Below are 27,278 nucleotides of genomic sequence, written 5' to 3' on the forward strand. Positions count from 1 at the left end.
TTTTCATCTTCAGTGATTTACTCCTTTGTCAAAAGTAATTACAAGTCTTCTCATACCCGTTAAAATGGACAGCACCCAAATCACATTGTGGGGGCTCTGAATTTTCACAATAAGACTTGTATCAGTAATTTTGATCTGTGAACACAAGAAGACATGTTTTTTTTTTTTTTTTGTAGACACAAAGGTCCCCAAAAATGAAACAAGTGAATAGCTCTATAGAGTAGAAGTACATGATCTCTGTAAAAGACACATCCATTTTTAGTGTAAGTCTGATTGCGGTCTTACAGACATACTGCAGCACTTGTAGAATGTAAGGCGGCTCATCTGCGACGTCTGTTGTCTGAAGCTTTTGTCCGCAGCATCGTCAGCGCTCATCTGTTACCGTCCATTAGAACTGTGGTGTTAGAGGTGAATATATTGCTCATGGTGTTAAATGACATTTGTCCTATTCTGTTAAGCAAAGCTGATCTCAGGGGCTATCCTCTACAGGAATCAGTAGTCCATTTTTGAGACATATCCTGTAAGAGTTGGAGGAGTTTCTCATCATCTGCAGCGGAGGACTGTGTACTTGCCAAGGGGAGATGTGTAGAAACTGGCTTCCGATCTAGAAGAGGAAATTAAGTTGTTGAGAAGGTTATGAATTTTACAATCGGTAACAGAGATTTGGTTTTGTTAGTTCGGAGAGTTATGTGTAGCTACAATTACATTAGAATTTATCTTAACTATAGAATTTGCCTAAAACCCAATGAGACTCCTGTTTAGTAGATACATGACTAATCAGCTGCAAATGAGCCACGACAGCAGAAAATCTGGACCAAGGGACTTACTTTGGTTTCTACTGGACATGGAAAAAAAAGAATTAAATATTTTTCCTTTTATATTCAGCACCAAGAAATCTCTAGAAAAAGCATTAACCTTGGAAGAAAAGGCCACTTGCGTGCTTTGTTGCCGCAGGAGACACAGCCAACCACACCACAGTGTCTGCGCCTTGCTCTTCTGTGCGTAATCTGTTCTTCATTTTCTCATAGAAGTCTGGCATTGATAACCTCACCGCTTAAATTGGGGAAGAAAAATGAGGATACAGAACATCAATACAATAAGTAGATTTGGACATAGTCTTTCACAGAATTATCTGGACATGTACAAAACAAGTGAGGGGCTATAACTTACAGAATCCTAAAAATGTATTACGTTCTCACTGTAGACTTCCGCTATTCCTACACCCCTGGTGCACGGCGCAGCCATATGCAATTATGTGCAGACTGTTTTCTCTTCCTATTCTTTCAGGGGTCCTGGAAACCCTTTTAAATGTTACACTTTAGTGATAAAGTCTTCACGTACACCAACCGCACCAGTATAAAAAGAACATTTAAAGTACATCTGTCATCAGATTTCACCATACAAACTGCATAAATGGTATACAGCAAAGTAAGTAAAGCAATTTCATCTGTCCTGAAATCTATGTCATAATGGCCGAATAACACTTTGCGGAAGTGTAAACTGAGATTTTCCCCCACCCAGCCCTATCGCCAGCTCCTCAGGGTCCCTACTGCTGCTGAGATCTCACACTGCTCGGTACAAGCTGCAGATGGCAGTCAGGCTGGATGGACAGAGTATGAATACACTTGGACTCATGAGCTTCCTCACTCATTAACTGGACCCATAAAATGGTCATCTTAATATAAGGATTATGCAGCCATTTTGGCATACATTTTCAAAGTACAACAGCCTCATCAGGTCTAAGATATATTTAATAAAATGTGCCGTTTGTATTGTGAAATCTGGGGACAGAGCTGATTTAATCTATCTTTTATCTCCTCTAAAAGCTTTGATGAAATTCTGTAATGTTATATACTACATTCAGGGACAGCTCTTACCATGGTGAATCTATATCTAGTGGAGAATGATTATAGAAAAGTAATAAATACATTTTCTGTGCCTTTAATGTAGAGTGTGAAGCTAGATGTACAATTACATGTATGTATGTATGTACAATTTATAACAGTGTGAAGGGTAGTAAGGCTCCCATACATATTAGATACCTGAGCCAAGCAACACATCAGCTGGCAGCCATTGCTGCGGACTCCCACATACACAAGGACGCTAGGCTGCTCTGTATCCTCTAATGCAGTGTTCCCCAACTCCAGTCCTCAAGGCCTACCAACAGGTCATGTTTTCAGGATTTCCTTAGTATTGCCCAGGTGATAATTGCAGAACCTGGAAAGGCAAGAATTCCATCACCTGTGCAATACTAAGGAAATCCTGAAAACATGACCTGTTGGTGGGCCTTGAGGACTGGAGTTGGGGGAACACTGATATAATGAGTCTTTGACACTGACCAGAAAGAAAATTTGGTGCTTAAAACATGATAAAATACATTAAAAAAAAAAATACAGGTAACCTAATAGATACAGAAATTCTGCATCATGAAATCCTCATTGTGAGAACGTGGTCTTTTAGAGAGCCGCTACCAAAGAGAACCAAAGGCTCGCCTGTTCAGAAATGCAACAGGACCCCAATTACGATAAAAGAAAGCGGACACTCGCTTCCCACTTTGCTGCTGTTCCTGCGGGTGATGTGACCTTTTGTCATGTCACCGTTTCACCCAAAAGTGGTCCTGTTTGGCGGCTGCCTTTTTACTCTTTGGCCAGAGCTGACGTTTGCTCTGATGGAATATTGAGGCGCTGCAGCCAAACAGCAGCCACTCATTGGCTGCAACAATCACGTGACACAATGTCACATCACCTGCGGGAACAGCAGCAAAGTGAGGGGGAGAGTATCTGTTAATTGGGGACCTTAATTGATACAGTAGTGGAAAACCCCTTTAAGTCTATAAACCCACTCCAAACTCAATATGGTGAGCTAGGAAACACATCTATAGGAAATTACTGAAAAAAATCTACATAAACAGTAGTGATGAGCGAATATACTCGTTGCTCGGGTGGTTTCCGAGTGTTTGTTAGTGTTCGGAGATTAATTTCATCGTGGCAGCTGAATGATTTACAGCTATTAGCCAGGCTGAGTGATGTGGGGATTCCCTAGCAACCAGGCAACCCCCACATGTACACAGCCTGGCTAGTAGCTGTAAATCATTCAGCTGAGGTGATGAAAACTTAAAGGGAACCTGTCACCCCAAAATCGAAGGTGAGCTAAGCCCACCAGCATCAGGGGCTTATCTACAGCATTATGTAATGCTGTAGATAAGCCCCCGATGTATCCTGAAAGATGAGAAAAAGAGGTTAGATTATCCTCACCCAGGGGCGGTCCCGTCCGATGGGCGTCGTAGTCCGGGGCCTCCCATCTTCATAGGATGACGTCCTCTTCTTGTCTTCACGCTACGGCGCTGTGCCTCTTTGACCTGTCCCGGCGCCTGCGCACTGCACTACTTGGCTCTGCCCTCAACAGGGCAAAGTACGTCTGCGCCGGAGCGTGAAGACAAGAAGAGGACATCATCGTAAGAAGATGGGAGGCCCCGGACCGCGACGCAGCTCAGCGGGACCGCCCCTGGGTGAGTATAATCTAACCTCTTTTTCTCATCTTTCAGGATACATCGGGGGCTTATCTACAGCATTCCAGAATGCTGTAGATAAGCCCCTGATGCTGGTGGGCTTAGCTCATCTACGACTTTGGGGGTGACAGTTTCCCTTTAAAAAATGGCAGAAAATAAAATAACACTTCAAATTCTAAATGGAAAAAAACAAATGATTATAATATAATTCTATTGACGGCAGCATTGCAGCGCCGTAGACACGGCTGTGTAATGGCTTCAGTTTTCGCTGGATTAATGATCCCTCCTTTCACTTATAATGCGGCAGATTTCCTTTTTTCCCCAGCACAGTACATTACACAGTTGTGTCTGATATAACAGATCCTCTGCCTTGTATAGGCCTTATGAACAATGAACTTTATAATCACAAGATTTTGCTTTGCTACAAATAATTGTGAGAGTTATAGCTGCCAGATATATTCTATACCCGGAGTGTCAGCCCAGCCTGGATGCATCGCAGAGAAATGCACTTTGGGATACGCCTTGGCCCACTGCTCGGTCAGGGTTACTTGCTGTCTCTAAAGAAAACAAAATCAATACATACATGACAAAAATGAGAATTATTTGTGCCATGTCAAAAAACAACATATAGTGTGGAATAGAAACATTGCAGAAAAAGTGAATGGGATTTTGAATTCTGTCGGCAATATCGGAGGATTACGGGTATGAGGGCACATTTATATGTAATAAGTGGATTGTCTCAGGATAGACACTGGCATAACGCATGTTCCCCACTTACCACTCAAAGTGGCAGTGGCCCTAGAAAAGTGCTGTGTGATTTTGTCTCCACTCCTCTTTTGGCACAGTGCTAGTCCATGATAAATCAGTATCCTCAATAGCAGGACATGTACGAGCCTGGAAAAAGCTGAGTGGGGACACCAAAGCCATGCGGTTCTAGAGGTCGATTGCTTGGTGTCGTTTGTGACATTACAGCAATATGGCAGCATTGTAAGAAAACCTCTTCAGCCATCCTTAGGTAGTCTGTGTGATATTGTGCCTCCTTATGGGTCTGGATTACACAGATTTTTGCTCCCATATTAATAAAGGAAGGAGTGAGCTTTTGCAACTGTAGCTTAATTTCTGGGCAACTGGAAAGTCTGATCGCCAGCATCATACATAAGGCCCTCCGTATTAATGACATGTAAGTCTGCACCAGGCGATATGAAGCTGGGGGTTTGTACAGAACATGGCAGGACACTGCAATGGGTTCCATGGTTGGGGTCCTGGATTCCAATCTGAACAATGCCAACTCCTGCATCAATTATGTATGTTCTCCCCATGTTTGTGTGGGTTTCCTCCGGGTTCTCCAGTTTCCTCCCACATTCGAAAGACATACTGATAGGGAATATAGATTGTATCACTGTCCACACAGACACACAATGTCTGTACAATGCTACTCTATATAAACAAGCATAATAAATGTTTGGGTTGTTTTTTTTGTTTTTTTTTTTTATAAAGAATGCCCTTTTTTATGTTTTAGATGCATAGGAATGCATGGGCTCATCCCGCAGGTTTCTATCTAGAGCACAGTGAATATTTCAGGCACAAATCAAACATTTCCTACATAGTGTAATATTTAATTCTTGTGGAGCAGAGAGCACAGACCTTGTTTTGTGCATAAGCCATTGTTCCATCAAAAGTTCCTTTCTCGAACTGCAGATCTGCGACATTGAGTTTCTGAACCAGCATCCCGCCTGATGAGACCGTTACCTGAAACAACCCAGCAACAAGCGTCACATGCCAGGATCCCACGCTCGGTGCCAGGGCCACAATCATACAGGACATGCTGGCCAGCTGGGAGGTGGCACTCACCGCACACGACATGCTAACAACTGCTCTGGGAGTTGTTCATTGCTTGAGATCCACATAGTCCCTCCAATAAAATACCCCCAATCTAACTAAAAAAAAGAAAAATCACCAATCGCTCACTTTCTGTGGCCAGATAAATACGTACAGTATGAGTACAGGGAAGAGCCTGGCAAATCACCCAATAACAGAAAAAATACCTGCTAGATAAATACAAAATTGTATAAAAAAAAAAAAATGTGTTCACTGAATGATCATTGGTGGTCTGACCTCTGGGACCCCCACCAGCACCAATTCATAGTCCCATCTGAACAGGGATGTTTCCAGCAACCTGCGGCAATGCACTGTATGGGGCTGACTACAAATCCCAGTACAGCTGGGTGTCCAGGAGCACAAAAACTGAAAATTGGGAAAGGGGGCACAACACTGAAGCCGTGCTGCAGCCATTGCATTGTCAGAACAGGTGGAGATTGCAGAGATTATTAACACCCCAAAAACACACGGCTAAGAAATTGCAATGAAAAATGGTAAGTGTACAGGTGACCTCAAATTATAGCAAAAAGATCCAACAGGATACAAAAATGCAGTGTTAGGTCTTGGAGGGTGCGAGGAAGTTATATCACTAATGTACAAAGGATATAGACAGTCACAGTCGCCTCTTCAGGCCCAGCTGCACAACAAATATCAGTATTTTCCGGACTACTATGCTCATTTTCTTTGGAATTGTTCAAATGCTGTGTTTTTGCTGTGAAAACCCCCCCCAATAAATACAGTGTTTTCCCGTACCAGTAAAACAAGTGAGATTTGTGAAATCTTGTGCACATTCTGCTTATTTTTTTCCCTGCAGACTTAAACCATCAGTTTTTTTCCCAATCTGTAGCACGTCTCTTCTTACAGCGGTTTTGCAACCATTCAAATTAATGGGAAAAATAAGCCAGTAAAAACACATTTTATGCAGCGTTTATTCCTGCAGAGAAATCTCAACGTGTACACATATCATTAGTCCATTCCCAGTGATCGAACATTTATGGCTAATCCTATGGAAAAGTCATACGTTATCATAATGGAAAAAGGAGATTTTTGTGTACTCACCGTAAAATCTCTTTCTCTTAGCCTCTAATTGGGGGACACAGGACCATGGGTGTTATGCTGCTGTCCACTAGGAGGCGACACTATGCATAATCTGAAAAAGATTAACTGTGGCTCCTCCTATGCAGTATACACCCCTGGATGGCATCAGCCTTCTCCAGTTTTGTGCAAAAGCAGTAGGAGGAACGTAACATGAATAACATAATTATGCCTGTAAGAAGGCAACTATGTAACATGAATAACATAATTATGCCTGCAAGAAAGGCAACTATGTAGGAGCTCAAGCAAACAATATGAGAACTCAACAGTTACAACGGCCCGGAAAGGGCAACAGGGTGGGAGCTGTGTCCCCCAATTAGAGGCTAAGAGAAAGAGATTTTACGGTGAGAACACAAAAATCTCCTTTACTCTGTCGCCTCATTGGGGGACACAGGACCATGGGACGTCCTAAAGCAGTCCCTGGGTGGGAAGCAATGGACGAATATTGTGCAGACAGGCCCCTATAATTAGGGCACCGCCGCCTGCAGGACACATCTACCCAGGCTCGCGTCCGCTGAGGACTGGGTATGAACCCTGTAGTGTTTAGTAAACGTGTGTAAGCTAGTCCAAGTGGCCGCCTTACACACTTGTTGTGCCGAAGTCTGGTGCCGAATGGCCCAGGAGGCCCCTACCGCCCGTGTAGAGTGTGTCGTAATACCGGCTGGAAGAGGAGAATTCTTAAGGCGGTAGGCCTCTTGTATGGTGGATTTGATCCACCTGGCAAGGGTAGCTTTGGAAGCTGGCAGACCCTTGTGGCCGCCTTCCGGAAGGAGGAAGAGAATGAGACCTCCGGAAGGACGCAGTCCTAGACACGTATATACGCAATGCCCTGACAAGGTCAAGCGTCTGCAGAGCCTTCTCCACTCTATGAACCGGAACCGGACAAAGGGATGGTAATGAATTTCTTCATTGAGGTGGAAGTTGGACACAACCTTCGGAAGGAAGGATGGGACCGTACGAAGAACTACCTTGTCCTGGTGAAAAACCAGGAAGGGCCGTCTGCAGGAGAGTGCTGTCAGTTCAGACACCCTGCGTAGCGAGGTGATTCCCACCAGGAAAAACACCTTCTGGGAAAGAAGGCAGAGCGGGACCTCCTTAAGGGGTTCGAAGGGTGGTTCCTGCAATGCTGTCAGGACCAGGTTGAGGTCCCACGTTTCTAGTGGTCGTCTGTAGGGGGGAACCAATCGGGAAACCCCCTGAAGGAAAGTCCTTACTTGCGGCTTGGTAACAATGCGCCTTTGAAAAAGCACTGAGAGGGCTGACACCTGGCTCTTAAGCGAGCCCAATGACAGCCTGGCCTCCAGACCAGATTGGAGAAAACCAAGTACTTTGGGTAGGGAATAAGGGAGTGGGATCTGGCCACGAGATTCGCACCAGGTAAAGAAAGCTTTCCAGGTACGGTAATAAATCTTGGCAGAGGCTGGCTTCCGGGCCCTGATCATGGTTCCAATGACGTCCGTCGAGAGCCCTGCCTGGGTTAGAACCCAGGTCTCAAGGGCCACGCCGTCAAATTGAGAGCCCCTGAGTTCTGGTGGTAGAACGGGCCTTGTGATAGAAGATCGTGGCGGTCGGGGAGACGCCAGGGGGCGTCTGCTGTGAGTTGTACGATGTCGGCGTACCATGTGCGTCTGGGCCAGTCCGGTGCAATTAGGATGGTTGGAACTCCCTCTTGTTTGATCTTCCTCACCACTCTGGATGTCAGGGGGAGAGGTGGAAAAATATACAGAAGCTGGAACTGGGTCCAGTCCTGAACCAGAGCGTCTGCTCCGAGCGACCGCGGATCGTGTGTTCTGGCCATTAAGTTGAAGTTGGAGACCTTGGCATTGAAGTGGGATGCCATTAGGTCCACATCCGGGGTCCCCCAGCGGAGACAGATCTGGTGAAAAATTTTGGGATGGAGAAACCACTCTCCCGAGTCTATACCTTGTCGGCTGAGGAAGTCTGCTTCCCAGTTGTCCACACCCGGAATGTGGACCGCCGAAAGAACCGACCCAGTGTCCTCCGCCCAGCGGAGGATGTGTGACACTTTTCGCATCGCCTGGGTACTGCGGGTCCCCCCCTTGGTGATTCACATATGCCACAGCCGTGGCATTGTCCGACTGTATTCGATGTGAGAGGCTGCCAGTAAGTGATGGAAGGCCCTCAATGCCAGAAGGATGGCACGAATTTCCAGGATGTTGATGGTCCTGGTCGCTTCCACTGGGGACCACTTGCCCTGTGCCCTGTGGTGTAGTTGCACCGCACCCCAACCCGTCAGGCTCGCGTCGGTGGTCAGAACCTTCCATTGACCTGTGAGAAAGGATTTCCCCTTTGCTAGCGAGGTTGGCTTGAGCCACCAGTGCAGGGACCTCCTGGTTGACGACATTAGCTGGAACTCCCTGTCGAGAGAAAAGGGATTCCTGTCCCAGGACTTGAGAATGGCTAGTTGGAGAGGTCTGAGGTGAAACTGGGCAAATGGGACAGCTTCTATTGCTGCTGCCATCGTGCCGAGGACTCTCATGGCAAACCGGAGAGATCGAGGGGGTTTGCGGAGGAGGGTGCAAACTGCTAGTCGGAGAGCCAGTGCCTTGTCCTTGGGAAGGAGCACTAGACCCCTGGAGGTGTTGAATAACATTCCCAGGAAGGTCAGGGACTGACTCGGGGTTGGTGATGACTTTTGTAGGTTGATTAACCAGCCCATGCGACTGAGAGTATCGGTTGTGATTGAGACGCTGAGCTCGCAGTCCTTGAAGGTGGGAGCCTTGATGAGTAGATTGTCCAGGTATGGAACGACTACTATGCCTCTGGAGTGCAGGACGTCCATGGTGGCTGCCATGACCTTGGTGAACACTCTGGGAGCCGTGGCGAGTCCGAAAGGGAGAGCCACGAATTGGTAGTGGTCCTGGCCTATTGCGAACCTGAGAAACCTCTGATGGGCAGGTGCAATGGGTATATGCAGGTATGCGTCTTGTATGTCTATGGAGGCGAGATATTCTCCCTTCTCCATGGACGCAATGATGGACCGAAGGGACTCCATGCGGAAGTGACGGACCCGTACATATTTGTTGAGCTGTTTTAGATCTAGTATGGGCCGTACGCTGCCTCCTTTCTTGGGAACTACGAACAGATTGGAGTAGAACCCTCGGAAGCGGTCGGTCGTGGGTACGAGTACTATGACTCCTGCTTGAAAAAGCGAGACCGCTTGGTGGTATGCACGAGCCTTGGCTGGCGGTTTTGGGGGGACAGAGAGGAAGAATCGGTCCGGTGGGTTGGAGGTGAAGTCTATTTTGTATCCGGAAGACACTAGTTCCATGACCCACCTGTCTTCTGTAATAGGCAGCCAGACTTGATGAAAGAGCAAAAGTCGGCCCACCTACTGGTGTGGTGTCTTCCGGAGTCTGAGTCATGAGGAGGAGAAAATCTGAGATTTTCCTCCTCTGGTCTTAGACTGGCCTGCTATTGACTGTCAGGTCTTGTCCGACCTTTGCGTCGATCGTGAGTTGTCCCTGCGTGGGGAACGGTTACTATTTTGTGCTGGACGCGAGACGGACCAGCCGGAGGAATTCCGAAAGGATCGGAATCGAGTTTGGTTACGCTTCTTCTAAGTGCGTTTAGGTTTCAGTTGGGGAAGAGAAGTACTCTTACCCCCGGTGGCGTTGGATATCAGTGTCCAACTGTTCACCGAAAAGTCTCCCACTGAGGTAGGGGAGGTGCGTGAGGGACTTCTTTGAGGCTGCGTCCGCTTTCCATTCCCGCAGCCAGAGGATACGCCGAATCGTGATGGCGTTTGATGCTATTCCCGCTACTCCCCTTGCTGAATCCAGAGCTGCATGGAGCATGTAGTCTGCTACAACTGCTATTTGAACCGCTTGGTCCGACGGCTCAGGAGCGGATGCTTGGAGGAGAGCTTGTAAATTCTTTGCCCAGGCCAGAATGGCCTTGGCAGCCCAAACTGAGGCGAATGCGGGAGCCAGGGATGCCCCTGCTGCCTTGAAAATTGAACGAGCCATGCGTTCTACCTGCCGGTCTGCTGCGTCCCTGAGGGTTGAGCTATCTGGCAGTGAAAAGGAGGGTCTGTGCTGCTAGCCTAGAGACTGGGAGGTCCACTCCAGGTGGATCTGTCCATTCCTTGGTGTCCTTCTGTTGGAAGGGGTACCTCGCCTCCAGATATTTGCGATTAGCAAATTTTTTCTCAGGCTGTGAGAGCTGCTTTTTAAGGATCGCCTTAAACTCTGTGATGGATGGATGAAATTATGTCCTCAACTAGCGCTGTATTGCTATGAGGGATTAGGATCAGGGACCCCTCTGTTTCTCTGTGAGTCAGAGTCGCAGATGCCTTCCGAATCCTGTGTATCACTGAGGCGTCCCCTGCTGAGTGGTCTTCTCTGGTCACGGATTGCGGAGATCTGCATTGTCTGTCCCTGGAATGGGACGGTCTAGATGACCTGGAGCTACGGTGTCTATCCCTAGAGGGGGATGACCGTGTGCTATGGGATGACGCAGATGGACTTGATCTATGGGTCCGCTTGCGTCCTGACCTAGACGTGGATGTGCCAGGGTCATCTTGTTCCTGAGTCAAGCTCTCCCTTTGCTGGGTAATGATCATAGCCGGGGCATGACCCTGCAGAGCCGGAAGCAATGTGGAGGTTAGGTTATCTATAGACTGCGTCATAGATTGCGATATCTGAGTAGCCCATTCCGGCGTGGCATTAGACACCGAGGCATTGGCAGGGGCTTCTTGGGGCTCTGACACATTAGTCTGTATACAGTTCTGACAATGCGGGTACGTGCTACTACTGGGGAGAGCGGTCCCGCAGGCTGTGCAGAATGCATAATAGCAGTTCTGCCTGGTTCTCTTGGACCTTGAGCCCGGCATAGTGCACAGAGTGCAGAAGTGCTGCCAGCAGAGGACCTTACAGGGGTAGAGAAACCTATAGGGGAGCCTTATAGGTAATATGGATTCACAGCTGAGTAAAAAACCCAGCTGTGATCCTACCCCACCAGTGTGCCCCTAGGTCTAGCGCCAAAGATCCACAGTCCTGTGCCCCCCCGGAGACTGGCTGCCTGGTCCTGGTCCTGCAGACCGGGAGATGCAGGGTTAATCTGCAGCCGAAAATGGCTGCGGAGACAGAGGAAAGGAGGAGAAGGGGCGGAGAGCTGGAAAAAAGGCGGCAAGGCTGTGTAAAAACGCGCCCTTTCTGTCTCGATCCACCCACTGTATGACACTGTAGAGTGTCATATTTGTCATCCGGGGGGCGGGCCGGGGGGCGGAGAGGAGGAGGCAGCTTCAGCTAGGACGAAGCCGGGGCCTAAATTAGATGCCTGAGGCCCAGAAAGGCTCCAGGCCGGCGCGAAAGTCCGGGAGGGGGTCGGATCTGAACCGGACCCCTCCGGATTTAAAGGCAGGATGGCGGTGGGGCTATAAGCGGAAGGGGGAGCCCGGTAGGGGTCTCCCTGAGGCAGTATAGAGCTGGTGCTGCCGCAGAGACAGGGGCGCAGGGAGCCCTGTGTCTGTATGTGCCATGCCTGCCTGCACTCCCCCCGGCCCCAACAGGAGCCCGCAGCTGGGCTGGGGTCCCTGGATGCAGGCGCAGTGTGCTGGCCCATTGCTGGGAGCTGTAGAATGCTGCCTGTACAGGCCCTACCTGAGGTGTCTCAACCTAATACCCCCAGAGGGGGATAGGGAGGGTGCTGTTGTCACCTTCAGGGGCCTTTATCCTCGCCTCGACCTCAACCCAGAAACCAAAAGGAATTGGGGAAGGAGGGGGGGGGTCTCGACTTCGAACCAGCACCCGAGGGACTGGGGAAGGAGCAACATGGGGAATAGCCATCTCTACTTCAACTGGGCACCCCATAATAGGGGGCCGAGGAAGGAGCCATGCCGGGAGTCTCACAGGAGACCCTCTTTTCTTCATCTGTAATCCCGTCGGAAAAAACAGAGTAAAAATCTTTTAGGTGTGCCTCCTATGCGACACTAAGCAAAAACTGGAGAAGGCCGATGCCATCCAGGGGTGTATACTGCATAGGAGGAGCCACAGTTAATCTTTTTCAGATTATGCATAGTGTCGCCTCCTAGTGGACAGCAGCATAACACCCATGGTCCTGTGTCCCCCAATGAGGCGACAGAGTAAACCCCTTTAATATTATCTGAGCAGTCAAGAACAGGGAACTTACGACTCTGGCGTCCTCTTCCTTCTCCAACGCAGGAAGCAGAGCTTTTGTAAGAATATACGTACCTATGTGAGAACAGAAGACACAATGGTTTGGTAATGGCGCTGGAAGCAATGGCAGCCTATAAGGTCACAGTACTATTCCTTCATTTGCATCTGAGGAACAGGAATATGGACTTTGTTTCACACAAGTTGTGAGAACACATAAAAGTTTTTCCAAGAATCCAATTACATTAAGGCTGGAGTCACACTCAGCGTAAGACAATATGGTCCGTTTTTTACGGCCGTCATACGGAGAAATGTTCCCAAAATAGTGGTCCGTATGTCATCCGTAGGCAGGGTGTGTCAGCGTATTTTGCACATGGCATCCTCCGTATGTAATCCGTATGGCATCCGTACTGCGATATTTTCTCGCAGGCTTGCAAAACCGACATCTAATGGATTTATGTGCTCAAATGTTCGGTAAAACATATATACAGTATATATATATATATATTTTGTCATTGAGACACACACATATATATATATATTTTGTATTTATATTTAATTCAGCGCGATATCTGTGAAAAGCCGGTAATTCAATTGTTGGCTTTTCATTTCTCCTTCACAATAGCAAGGTGACATTAACCCTTCATTACCCCATATCCCACCGCTACACAGGAGTGGGAAGAGAGTGGCCAAGTGCCAGAATAGGCGCATCTTCCAGATGTGCCTTTTCTGGGGTGGCTGGGGGCAGATGTTTGTAGCCAGGGGGGGCAATAACCATGGACCCTCTCTAGGCTATTAATATCTGCCCTCAGTCACTGGCTTTACCACTCTGGCGGAGAAAATTGCGCGGGAGCCCACGCCAATTTTTTCCGCCATTTAACCCTTTATTTTAGCAGCTACAGCGCCCAAATTTTGCACATAAACACTACTAACATTAGTAGTGTGGAATATGGAAAAAAAAGGGGATATGAGATGGTTTACTGTATGTAAACCATGTCTCATATCCTGTCGGGTTGGGGAAGGAGAAATGAAAAGCCGGCAATTGAATTACCGGCTTGTCACTAACACCGCTGCGTATTTCTCGCAAGTCACGCTGCTGGTCCGTGTGGAATCCGTATTTTTCTCGCCACCATAGACTTTCATTGGCGTATTATTTGCGCAATACGCTGACAAACGCAGCATGCTGCGATTTACTACGGCCGTAGAAAGCCGTATAATACTGAACCGTAATATACGGCTGATAGGACCAGACCCATTGAGAATAATTGTGCCGTTTGTTTGGCGAGTTTTACGGACGTATTTTCTGCGCTCTTACGTCCGTAAAACTCGCTAGTGTGACTCCAGCCTAATACTTGGAACAGCATAAAGCCCCTTTAAAACAAAAATGGCTTCCGATCCTTTGAATTATTGTCTGAATGCATGGAAAAAAAAAAGTTAATCTTTGATCAAATTTGATAACTGATTGATGATTAGTTGCATTGATTAACGTCGCTGATATTGGTTATGCAGGTGTACATCGCTTTTTGTGAAAAATCCTGTAATTAAATGTTTAACAATCATGACTACGGTAATCGGATTGTAAGATAACCACAAAATGAGCAGACTCAGTAGCCGAGCAGCCCCAGGGGGCGAGGACGGGCATATTATTAGATTAACGCTTTGTGCCCTCCTGTTTATTAGATTGAGCAAAACCTCGTTATATGGCGGCAGCCAGGAACGCGCCAAACCACAGCCCTGCAGTAATGGGCATCGCCTCCGACAGAGCCCTTCATCTTTCCGGAGTAGCTCCAATATTACTTCTAGCAGTCCAGGTGCACTGCTATAATGGAGCCCTGCTGGTGCGGAGGCAGGAGACGTCCTAGCAGGGTAACTCACTGAAGCGACGCACTCATTATAGTATTTTACCAAAGATGCGGAATCGGCAGGAAAGAGATGTACAACGCTGCATGGATTACTACTGACAGAATTAAAGGGAATTATCCAGGATTAGAACACAGCTGACTTCCAGAAAAAGCGCCACCCCTGACCACGACTTGTGTCTCTCATTGTAACTCAGCCCTATTGAAGTGGATCTGGAAGGTAGGAAAATTAAAGAGAGTGGAAAGGGTATATGTCCAAATTATTAGAGCAAGTGTCTGGGATCTAAGGAGCGAAATTATTAGCGCAAGCGTCTGGGATCTAAGGAGCGGGAAGCAGCCGTGCTGCCGTACCACCGTGTATCTCCTGATGTGCCGGGAGATTGGATATGGAGCTAGGAAGATTCCTGTAGTAAATGTAGCTGCTAAATAGGCGCTGATCCCACTGTAATAAGAGATAAAATACATATCATATAAACCATCATTAGAAAGGGAAGGATATAATAACTCAAGGCAGCCACATGTTTTCGGGAAACTAGGTCCCATTTATCAAACTACAAAAAGAATTAATGCTGCTTCCCAGAACCAATCCTTCATAAATACACTTAAATGCGCCAAAAGCCGCTGTATAGCCACAAAACCTAGTTCCGGATCAAGTAAAAAACACTTTTGTCAAAAGCAAAGTTACCACCATAAATGTGATAAGATAAGGGCAGTATTGGAGGAGGTTTATGCTAATTAAATTGTGACCAAAACTGTGTTTAGCCAAAACGCTCATCTCATCACATTTATGTCTCCGTACCAAATAGTGGTTACATCGCTTCTGACAAAAGTGGTTTACTTGATTTGGGAGCAGGGGTCATGGCTATATGAGCAGTTTTTGGAGCCCATTTAAGTGCATTTATAACAGATTACTAAGTTCTGACATCTACCATTATACCTCTTTTTTTGCTTGATAAAGGGTACCATCATTTACCCTGAAATGCATTGTTGCCATGAGTTTTTACATCAATCCCCTTTTATAATGATGTTTTATATGATATTTCTTAAATTTATCCTATCTTACCATTAGTGGGTCTAGTGCCTATTTAGCCACTACATTTCCCATAGGGAATCTATTGAAGTGGATGGCACTGAGCCACTGTACCATGCACAACCCATGGTCAGCATAGGCCATGTTTTCAAAGCAAAACTATTGAAGAAAAGGTTCTTGTATATAGAGCCATGTTAAGAGTAGAGACAACATCTCCATAAGGGGCAGAACATCTTGCCAATTACCCCCTATACGTATTTGTTCTGCCACCTGTATCTCCAGTTGCCGCCATATATACATTTGATGCCAGGCTTCACTTCAGCTGTTGTACTGTAGGGAATGTGAATGTAAAGTATCCAAAAACAATAAGACGTGAGATTGTTGCATCATTTGTGTGTTGTTTTATGTATCAAGAAGACACACAAGAAAAAAGAAAAATGTATTTTACCCAAGACATTAGTGGCAAAGTTCTTCTCTATTCCATCTTCTGTTAACTCGCGATTGTTCACCATACAGCCAGCATTGTTCACCTAGAAAGACAAGGAAATATATGATTTATATCCCAAATTATTAAAGGCATTATCTGTAGAGAAAAAAAAAAAACATACTGTCCATGTACAATAGTGACCTTACTAATTTCAATCCATCAGCAAACACGGCCATTGTGACTGTTGGCCGCCACTAATTGTGTCACGTAATCATCTATCAGAAATGGGCAAAACAGCAAGATTGCCAGCCACATGCAGTCAGCGATCGCCGACACTGATGGGGGTGATAAAGGGGCTGGCTTAGTTGTATGTACAAGTACAAGTGCCAGCCCATATCCCTCCGAGGCCAGCAGGAAAACATTGGAAGAGGATGGCAGGACTTGTAGTCTTTCCGTCCTGCCACAAAGAACATGGCGCGGACATATTAACGGAATTTTTTTTTTTTTTAAAAAGTAGAGAAACGCGTTGGATACAGAATAATAAGGTTTCATATTATTGTGTGTGATAACCCCTTAATCCATTTATAGGGACCATGAGCCAGTAAAGCAATATAGTTCTGGATGTAGGGAGAATAGGAAAAGAAAAGCCTGAAATGCGCAGATGGTACAACTCACCAGGACGTGCAGACGGTTCTCAGTCTTAAACTTCTCAGCAAATTCCCAGATTTCTTTTGGGTTAGACATATCCAGCAGGTGCACGGATACGCTCTGTAACAACACATGACATAGGGCATGTTGGGGAACCAACAGACACAGCACAGCCACGTTTCTCCTAAAAGCACTAAATCTAAGAACAACGTGAAATTTGTGCTTCCTCCTGAATCTGGTCCATACGGGACCGATTTACTGTCAGTGGCAGGAGCTGAAATAGGAATCTCTACTACGACCTGGCTGAACTACTCAATAATGTCACTAGGTCTACACGGCGTCCAGGTATGCATCTTGTCTAGAATTTGCTAAAGTCACCCGACCAATGTAGGGTGCAATTTGGCATTTACCCCATTAGCTACCAGATAAAAAACTATAGAGATGTGGAAAGTAAGTCACAGGGCGCAGTCAGGCGGCCATATAAATCGGACAGAGATCGGAACACCGTGCCCGGACTGGCCGGCGGCTCTCCTGACACACTCGGGACACCCGCTGGCCAGTCCGAGCATTGCATTACGATCTTGGTCCGATTTACATGGCAATCTGAACGCGTCCTTACAAGCAAAAATCTGTCAAATCTGGATTTTCAAAACTGTGTTGTCACATCACATTGTGTGTAGTAAGTAGTGATGAGCGGGTATACTCGCTCATCACTAGTAGTAAGGCAATTACAAACATTACTGTAAAATCACGATAAGCTCAGCGGAGATCTTCATATCTCATCACCAAAGTTGCTGAGTAGCCCTGACCTTGCAGGTTTGCCCAACTTTGGAGACTTTTTTTTTTTTAACCTTAAAATACATGTATTTGGGTCTAAAAATTATTTTTGCATTTGATTTAATTAAAAATGCTGCACCCTTAAGCTTCTACAGACTCTTTGTTTCTCTGCAGATTAAACTTTGATGTGGTCTGTGGTCATAAAGCAGGTGAGCGGAGCTAAAAAAAAAAAAGACAGATAAGGGCTAATGCAGCCATCCTTAGATCTTGGTCCAACCTCAGAGCCCAATACATGGCCTAGCTGCAGGTTCACTGACCTGAGCGTGACAGCCTCATAGAAATACATGAAGCATCATGCTCTCCTGGTCAATCTGTGCATTGCGGTTCGTGATCAGATTGAGATTCACGAACGTCAGCATGAGCCCCAAGACTTACAAACTCCCTAGTAGACCACCATAGTGCGCTCACTGACAGATTCTCAGTTAACTCATGCTGCAGCCAGCAATAGACAGTACGAAACAGTGACCACAGAAGGTCAAAACGTTTTAATAAAACCCAAGAGCAAAAATGATTTATAGTCCCAATTACTTGTGTTTAAGAAAAAAAATTGTCCCCAAAGCAGAGAAGTCTTTTATGGCCTCTTGTATACAGTAGAACAAACCTGCACAAATCCGACTATCTAATGTGCATGGGGGCCTCCGGAATCTCCTCTGACAAATGATGTTGGGGAAATGAAGGCTCAGTCATGCTGAATGTCAATGCTCAAGTGTTCTGCGCCAGTAAAATGAGCCATTGTCTGAGATGTCTGACACCAGATTACTCCCCCTACTGAAAACAGATGTCAGCTTGGACAGACCAGGCATTCATGAGTGCAGGGAGGCTAGGAGGGAACGCGCTTATCTGAATGCTATGTGTTTCCTTGCAACACAAAATCAAATATTTAAAGGGGGTGTCCGGGACTATCTGTAGGCTGGGTCAGCATTATGAGACCAGTGGAGGACGGACCCCATAAAGCTCATGGAATGGGAGAAACTAAGGTACATGGCAATGGCCACTAAACATGGCACGGATCTACGGTGTTCGGCATCTCTTACAGAGCAGGGATCAGTAGATCTTATATTGATCAGTCCCATATATATAGTGCACACAAGGAAGGGCTACCTTGATTGGCAACAAATGCCACTTTCATAGCAGGAATGATGGACTTGTAAAGAGAACAAACTTTTCATGGATTACTCATAATAAGAAGGTTGGAAATGTAAAATGTCACTACACATTTCAGCCAAACATAGTGTTACCCCACGTACCCCAATATCAGAGGTGGCCAGTGAGGCCTGTACTGTAGTGTTGTTTTATAGTTTGTTACCATTATTGCATCCTTACCTGATTCCCGCTACCTGCAATAATCTCTTTTTGTGCTTCTTCTGCTCGGTGTTTATTTCTACATACCAGATGAATGGTGCCACCTAGAAAAGAAAAATTGCTTATGAGGAATTACGGCTTTTGTTCTTTTAAATACATAAAAAAAAGAATGCGTGTTCGGCGGGCGGGCACGTGAAAATGACGCACGGGGACACGTCCGCATACAACGCATGTCCCTGCGTACACCATGTTAACTATAGGTATGCAAGACGCATGCGGATCTTAAGGAAAGAAGTACGCAGGCCTACACTGCGCACAGAAACGCTAATGTCAAACCGGCCTTAACTACTCTTTCTGACTAAGGGGTCTTTGTTTGCAGCCTTATGTAGCTTTCCATTGAGACTCAGATGGATGTCTTTAATGGATAGGCTACTAAACTCCGCAGTAGCATCTTCTTAAACACCATCTTATGGTTTTGGATCTCCGTCAGGAGCCTCCCAGTTTATGTAGAATTGCTGCAGTAACTCACGTGGTTTCATTAGTTAACTATACGCTTCACATATCCCTTGTGTCTAGACATCTATACGTTGTCGTTTGACTGCTGTTCCCAGCATGGATATGACACAACTTCTCAGTATACACTTAATATGCTGATATTGTACTACCTTTCAGCTCTATATTTTTGCATGCTATATGAAACGTATTTGCTTTCCCGCACTTTCGGACTGTATTATCCTGGCAAGTTACAAATATTAGCAAATTCTCCGTGCATGTTATCTTGGAATTGTGAACCTCATGGGGATTGCTCTTTGCACTTCTACGAGTTGCCGATACGTCATGTGATTTGTAAATCTCTTGTTCCTGCATATATCCTAGTCTAGGGGGATTGACCCATGTACGGCTTGCTGACGTCCGCTGCCTCCTTTCTTTGAATTGCAGTCATTCTTAATATTTGCATAGCGAATTGATGTGGTTACAGTCAGATGCATGGTTACACCTCTCCTCAGGCATTTTGTGCCAGCAGGGGCTCTGTGGCCATCTGTACCAGCCTTTTTATGTCATTTCTAGCTCATATGTGCATTATTTACTTCATTTTCTGTTATATATAATTAAAATTAGTTTTTGTTGATTCATGCAGCTCTCCATTTAGTTTAACCTTAGACATTTGATAAATTGAAATAAAGCTTTTGATCCTCTTATTGCAAGCATTATCATTCTACTTGTAGACTTGTCTTAAAGGTACAAGTATCACTATACTATTATTTTATTGTTTTGGTTGCTTATAACATTCCTTCTCCTGTGATCTGGTGCATATTTTTCTCTTTAGAACAACACATATTGGCACCTTATATTTATTGCTGAACCATTTTTCTTTTTTCATATGCACATTGGAAACACTGGTTCAGCATGCATATTATCGGTTCCTATTGCAGGCAGTCATGTTTCTCATAGTCTTTGTATTTGTGTATCCATCTAAGGTTATCTTATTGACACCAGCTAGAAGTAGGATATGGTCTCCTTTGTACAAATATGGCATGCCGATACGATAGTATTTCTTTATCACTACTGGTTTAATATATATAAGCGCATTTTTTGCTTTTCTGTTTTTTTTTTTTACGTTTCATTGTGCATTTGGTGCGCATGCGCACTTCACAATAACCTGGTCCGAATAGATTGTATGGGTATTCACTCTGCGCAAGCGTGATCTTCTGACGCCTCAGGTGCTCTTGTGATCACTCGCACATGCGCAATATGCAGTGATTTTAATACCGCGACTTCTATGTGTATTTGTTTAGCACATGCGCTGCCTTGTACCGTTCTTGCCTCCTACCGTGAACATGATTTGCAGTGCTTTAAATTACAGCGACTTGTTATTTTCGGCGCTTGCGCATGCGCATTTGGTTGATGCTCCACCACCTTTCTTCTCCCAAGAAGGCAGTCTGCATCCTCGCCTCTGTTTCTAGCTCCATGTCATTTCCAGCTTCAAGATGGCGATTTGCACAGCTGATGGGGATCCTGCTAGTTTGATATGTTATATATAATTTATGAGTTTGACTTTATCACTAGTGATGAGCGAGTATACTTGTTGCTCGGGTTTCCCCGAGCATGCTCGGGTGGTCTCAAGAGTATTTTGGACGTGCTCGGAGATTTAGTTTTCGTCGCCTCAGCTGCATGATTTATGACTGCTAGACAGCCTGAACACATAAGGAGGTTGCCTGTTTGTTAGGGAATTCTCTCATGTATTCAGCCTGTCTAGCAGCCGCAAATCATGCAGTTGAGGCGACGAAAACTAAATCTCAAAGCACGCGAAAATACTCGGAGACTACCCGAGCATGCTCATCGAAACCCACGTAACCAGTATACTCGCTCATCACTATATGTCACCCCACCTGCTCCTAACGAAGCCACTTTTTGTGGCGATACGCATTGGGCTGTTCATGCCCCCCTGACCTCTGGGTCGCACCTACTCTGGTCATGTTCTTTAGGTATCGTTATCCCACCCGTAGGTGGCTGTACACAGCATTCAACTACTAGGTTTCTACTTTCATTTAAGGCCTTTGGGAACTTGTATTTTGTTCTATTTGTGGTTGCCACAGGTTGCTAGCAGCCTCTGGTTCATTTGGGTATATATTGTGCTGAACTTGCTATTGCTCCTGTACTTACTCTAAGGGCTCATACTCACTTGCGAGAAACTCGGATGAGTCTCGCATGTTAATACCCGGCAGGATAGGAATACATGCAGCCGCACGCTCCGCTCCTGAGTGCCAGGTATTAACATGCGAGACACATCCGAGTTTCTCGCAAGTGAGTATGAGCTCTAACAATATATTTACTCTGACATTTCTTTTTGCAGTTATATTTAGGGATATTACATATCATTATTGTTCTATTACTTAAAGCATATTTGTTATCCTCCTTTGAGTGCTATGATATAATAGAACAGATATTCTTACCACTACCAGGCTCCCTCAAATCATACATATTTATGGTTCCCTCTAGTTGTAGTGTGTCCCTACTATATATATTTCTTTATATATTTTTTCCCACCTACAGGTGTCTAGACCACATTGACTGGTGGCCAGAGCTGTTGGAATAGGATTACCTGCATTAGTATCATATTACCTGTTTATAGACTATTGCATTTTGGTGCTATGTCCGGTGGGCTGACCCCATTATGGGGGTATGCACAACTTGTTCTGTTTTTAAATGTTTTTAATCCTTTGGTGTTGTGTTGACTCTAATAAACTTTTCAATTTTGAATATTTAATTGGTGGTCCCTGTAATATAGCATGTTTCTTTGCTTTGGGAATAGCAATGGAGCAGATGGAAGACAGCAGGGTCAGACTTTTCATGGTTTGTTTGCAGCCTGAAACTATTGAGACAAGTTTTCATTTTTACCCAAAATACGCTGAACCCAATGATTCAGGATTGGGGTGTCCATTTCCTGAGGTCTGCGATGGAGGATGTGCTGTGTGCGTGGCCATTCTGCGTTCAGGTGGAATGTGGGGCGAAAAAAAAAAAAGTATCTTCCATTCACTTCAATCACGAGTCACAGCACAAGTGCAGACACTTCTCTCATGGTCAATGGGACCAAGCGCTCCTATTTTTAGGATTGGTCATGGTCCCTGCACTTGAATTACCATTTTAAATGACCATGCACCTACTGGTAACTTCTGGTGATACTGCCATGTTCAGTCTTGTATTTCAGTGACCATAAACTTACCCTTTTTAGCAATTGCCAGAGCAGTCGCTTTGCCAATGCCGCTATTTGCTCCTGTGATCATGTAAGACCTTCCCGTAACATCAACTTGTAAATCTTCAGCAGCAAAGTGCTTGGCGGCCGCCTCATATCCACCTCTACAAGACACAAGACAGCCCCTGTTATTGTGACTTACAGGTTTCCCTCTGTTTACATGGTGGATGTATCAAGATTATCACACATTAAGGTACCGTCACATTAAGCGACGCTGCAGCGATATAGACAACGATGCCGATCGCTGCAGCGTCGCTGTTTCGTCGTTGTGTGGTCGCTGGAGAGCTGTCACACAGACAGCTCTCCAGCGACCAACGATGCCGAAGTCCCCGGGTAACCAGGGTAAACATCGGGTTACTAAGCGCAGGGCCGCGCTTAGTAACCCGATGTTTACCCTGGTTACCAGTGTAAATGTAAAAAAAAAACACTACATACTTACATTCCGGTGTCTGTCGCGTCCCCCGGCGTCCGCTTCCCTGCACTGCGTGAGCGCCGGCCAGCGCTGACACAGTGCAGGGAAGCGGACGCCGGGGGACGCGACAGACACCGGAATGTAAGTATGTAGTGTTTGGTTTTTTTTTACATTTACAATGATAACCACACCAGGGTAAATATCGGGTTACTAAGCGCGGCCCTGCGCTTAGTAACCCGATGTTTACCCTGGTTACCAGTGAAGACATCGCTGAATCAGTGTCACACACGCCGACTCAGCGATGTGAGCGGGTGAGCCAGCGACGAAATAAGGTGCTGGCCTTCTAGCTCCGACCAACGATGTCACAGCAGGATCCAGATCGCTGCTGCGTGTCAAACACAACGATATCGCTATCCAGGACGCTGCAATGTCACGGATCGCTAGCGATATCGTTGTTAAGTTGTTCAGTGTGAAGGTACCTTTACACTACTCCAATGATGGCATACAGCGACAGGTAGTGCGAATACAGATGGAAACGGCCTTCACCACTGTAAACACATTTTAGGGCTTTTAAATATACAAAAGATAGTTTTAAAAACATAATAAATCTTGCACATGACCTCATTAAAAGGGTTATCCAGAAAGATAAAACACATCGCTTATCCTTAGGATAAGCTGTCAATATTGGACTAGTGGTGGTCCAACTCTTGCTATCTCAGCTGACTAGTTGTTTGAAGGGGCCGTGATGCTCTGGTGGTCCCCTTGATTGTTTACCAGACACATCCCCATACTTTTAGGAGTGGCTATGATAGAAGAGCATTGTCCTATTTAAGTGATTGGGACTGAGCCATCACACCCACTGAGCCGTATTACAAACTGAGCTGTATCACCCACTGAGCTGCATCACCCACTGAGCCGTATTACCCACTGAGCCATCCCACCCACTGAGTCGTAGTATTACAAACTGAGCTGTATCACCCACTGAGCCACATCACCCCGAGTCGTCTCACCCACTGAGTCGCATGACCCACTGAGTCGTATCACCCACTGAGCCATCCCACCCATCACAGACTGTTCAAAACAAACAATTTAGCGGATGTAGCGCTGGACAGTTCGGGCCATGATCTAATATTTACTATCTTATGTGTATAGAAGTGTCCCAACTTTACCCAAATAGAAAAAGTTGAGAAGAGGAAAACAAACAAGCAAAAAAAAAGCAACAAAACTGTCCTTGATTTCAATACAATTGCTCCTATTTTCCTATTTCAGGCTCGGATTTATGCACCTCAGGCAGCATGAATCAGATGACAGATTCCTATATTGATGCAGTCCTTTTCCCTGGGTCTCATTATCTATTATCGGTGGTGATTTCTGCTTGTTGGACAGTGGAATTGGGAATCTTTCATCAGTACATGAGCACAGATCCGTCAATCTCTTTAGTAGATAACGAGATTATATCAGTGCCACGCCCGCCGCAGTGTGCGCTACAAGCCGGGCTCTGCTTTCTAGGAATGTTTCCAGGCACATTACACTGTGAGAACATGGTTCTGGGTAACAGGACTGCAGTCCAGGCAGTAAAGCTGGATATATACATGAGAATGGGGCTTTTGACTTCTCCGATCCTGCTCTCCTTCCACATCAGGGACGGACATATATTTGGGACGGCCTGTTCAGGGACACAAGGCTCCCGGAGGTTAGGGGACCCACCTTCTCCTCCATAGCAGGTGGAATCGTGCATTACAGCGAGTTCTTGGACTGCACAGGGCACATGTATTATTCCTGCACAGGGCCCTGTCCTGTCTGTGTCCAGCACTGTTCCACATTATCTGTCAGGGAAGATTGGAGAAGCAAGGTCAGGTGGGGGGTCCATGCTGCTGAAATCAGCAGGGTCATCCAATTGTTATTTGTATTGTGGCCTTACACTGATCTATCAGGAGACCGTGTAACATGTGGTTGGGCAGAAGCTGCGAGAGCAATGGATGGTCTTCAGTCTCTCCACTTCGGCTGATAGCGAGGGTCTGAAGCAGAGGATCCCCATCTATGACTTGTAGATGGATAAATGGGGTCTTCTAAGGGTGACCACTGATCCACACAGCCAGTCAGAGCATGTCTACAAAAATTGGTGATAAGAGCCGCAGCGCAGACTAGGACATATCTGTGTGCGGTTACACAAATGGACAGTACACATCAGAGAGCTGAGGCACGGTGTAGAGCCGGAAAACACGGGGGGGGGGGGGGGGGGCTGGAAGAGCCAGAAAACCCGGGGAGAGAGCCGGATAACCCGGGGAGAGAGCCGGATAACCCGGGGAGAGAGCCGGATAACCCGGGGAGAGAGCCGGGGAAAAGACGGAAAACACGGGGGAAGAGACGGATAACCCGGGAAGAGCCCGAAAACAAGGGGACGAGATGGATAACGGGAAAGAGCCAGATAGAACCGTATATCACCGTGTTATCAAAGTCACCATTGCTTCCATAGGAAAAAATAGGAGCAAATCTTACAGAATTTGGGATGTTGACTCCAATACAAATGTAACTAAGACCCCATCAGACCATATACTAATGGCAGGGACCGACAGTGCGCCGGCCCCAAGCAGGAGACGACATAAGAACGCAAGCTTCCAATAACACGAGGATACGGGGACTCATTGACCACCTCCATATCTGATCGCCCGCACATTGGTGCGCCTTTTGCCCCCATGCGCCTGCTGCACCAGGGGTCTCTGCACTGTGACATTGCATTTGGTCGTGTTCACACAGCGAGTTTTGCCGTGATGTTCAAAAATCGCTGACTATATGCTGCAGTTCTACAGCGAGCGGCCCGGCCTCAGTGTAGGGCACACACCCCAACAGGCAGCGCAAAGTCTGAGATGATATATCAGGGGGCACCTAGGTACCACAGCAGCCATCCCAAAATATCCCACCTGTGAGAGAGGGCAGCACTACACAGCAAACTCCAGAGAGACCGGGACTGGCCTGGAGCAGATGTGTGCTCGTATGTGTATGTACACACAGAGATAAATATATATATATATATATATATATATATATATATATATATATATATATATATATATATATATACATACATACATACATACATATATATATTATGTATATATATCGCACACACACAGCTGCAGACTAGAGCCGCAGCATTGCCTGCACCTTGCACCGCACTTACTTCGTGTACTCCCGCAGGCCCTTCACAAACCACACGGTATTCCTATAGACAGACATGTCTGCAGTGTCCCGTCCTCCCTCACTCTCCCTCCATTACGGCGGACACGCCCGGCCGGGACGTCACCGGCATATGTAACCAGCGGCCGCCCATGTTGTGTAAGCTCCCGGCCGCTGCGGTAACATGTGCTCGGGTCTCTCAGCAGCTTCCCGCCCTCCTCGTTTAGCTTCCCGCACAGCTCACAGCGTTATATAAATGTCATCATTGACCTGCAGGGATGTTGGGAGTTGTAGTTCTTCAGCCTCCATTCCTCGGCTGAGTGTGAATGGAGCCTATTGAGATGTGGTGAACTTATGGAGAGGAGTCACATACACTACACGACAATGTGCCGACATTATGTAGCACCTGTTATTATCAGCCCAGCCTTCTCCACACATCATTACTTGGCAATATGGCCGGTAAGAGGCACAGTGTGACGGGTATAGCCATGGCTAGCTCTCTGCAGTGCTACAGCATATGCTGGTGATACAAATACCCTGCACTGTACATTAGGCCTCATTAACGTCTGTTTTTGTATATACAGTCAAGGCTGAACTAGTTGGCGCCCTTCAAAATGTTTCAGAAAATTGAGTTTTTCACCCAGAAAATTATTTGCATTACACATTTTGTTAGGCTACGTTCACATTAGCGGCGAGCGCCGCAGCGTCGCCGCATGCGTCATGCGCCCCTATATTTAACATGGGGGCGCATGGACATGCGTCGCACTTGCGTTTTGCGCCGCATGCGTCGCTGCGGCGCCCACGTCCGGGCGCAGAGGACGCAGCAAGTTGCATTTTTGCTGCGTCCAAAATCCATTTAAAAAAGGACGCATGCGGCGCAAAACGCAGCGTTGTGCATGCGTTTTGCTGCGTTTTTGTTTGCGTTGTGCGCTGCGGCGCACAACGCAAATGTGAACGTAGCCTTATACACACGTTTATTTTGGTTGTGTGTATTTGAACACCACAAAAAATCTAGGGGGAAAAAAGGCAAATTAGACAATTTCACACACAAAAAAAAACAAAATGGGGAGAACAAAATTGTTTCAAGGGTGCCAACACTTTCAGCCATGACGGTACATGTTCCATCTGTGTCCATTATATAGTCTAGGGTGCTATACATGTCGGTGCTTTTTGTTGGAGACATGTCCGTTCTTGATCAAAGTCATGGATCAAAA

General features: G+C 46.2%; 1 protein-coding gene across 2 annotated transcripts; it reads right to left on the reverse strand.

Annotated features, from left to right (window-relative positions):
- Window positions 1-26,336, reverse strand: DHRS12 (dehydrogenase/reductase 12). 2 transcript variants are annotated; one of them, XM_077298127.1, is made up of 10 exons: window positions 26,069-26,336; window positions 22,446-22,579; window positions 18,743-18,825; window positions 16,610-16,702; window positions 15,956-16,037; window positions 12,635-12,696; window positions 5,153-5,257; window positions 3,975-4,065; window positions 916-1,053; window positions 1-604 (listed from the first exon to the last, which is right to left on the reverse strand). In XM_077298127.1, exons 1-10 carry the CDS (start codon window positions 26,122-26,124, stop codon window positions 477-479), a joined length of 972 nt encoding a protein of 323 aa, XP_077154242.1. In that variant the 5' UTR covers window positions 26,125-26,336; the 3' UTR covers window positions 1-476. The 2 variants fall into 2 exon arrangements, with proteins under 2 accessions (XP_077154242.1, XP_077154243.1); XM_077298128.1 differs by lacking the exon at window positions 26,069-26,336 and adding an exon at window positions 24,595-24,613.
- Between the last annotated feature and the right edge of the window lie 942 nt (window positions 26,337-27,278).

Source organism: Ranitomeya variabilis, chromosome 3 (assembly GCF_051348905.1).
Source record: "Ranitomeya variabilis isolate aRanVar5 chromosome 3, aRanVar5.hap1, whole genome shotgun sequence".
Classification (NCBI taxonomy): domain Eukaryota; kingdom Metazoa; phylum Chordata; class Amphibia; order Anura; family Dendrobatidae; genus Ranitomeya; species Ranitomeya variabilis.

Coding starts and splice junctions, on each gene's coding strand:
- DHRS12 (XM_077298127.1), bottom strand. CDS start 26,124: ATGTCTGTCTATAGGAATACCGTGTGGTTTGTGAAGGGCCTGCGGGAG. Junction 16,703..18,742: donor TTGCAGGTAGCGGGAATCAG/GTAAGGATGCAA, acceptor GTGTTGTTACAG/AGCGTATCCGTGCACCTGCT. Junction 605..915: donor AAGTGGCCTTTTCTTCCAAG/GTTAATGCTTTT, acceptor TTCCTCTTCTAG/ATCGGAAGCCAGTTTCTACA.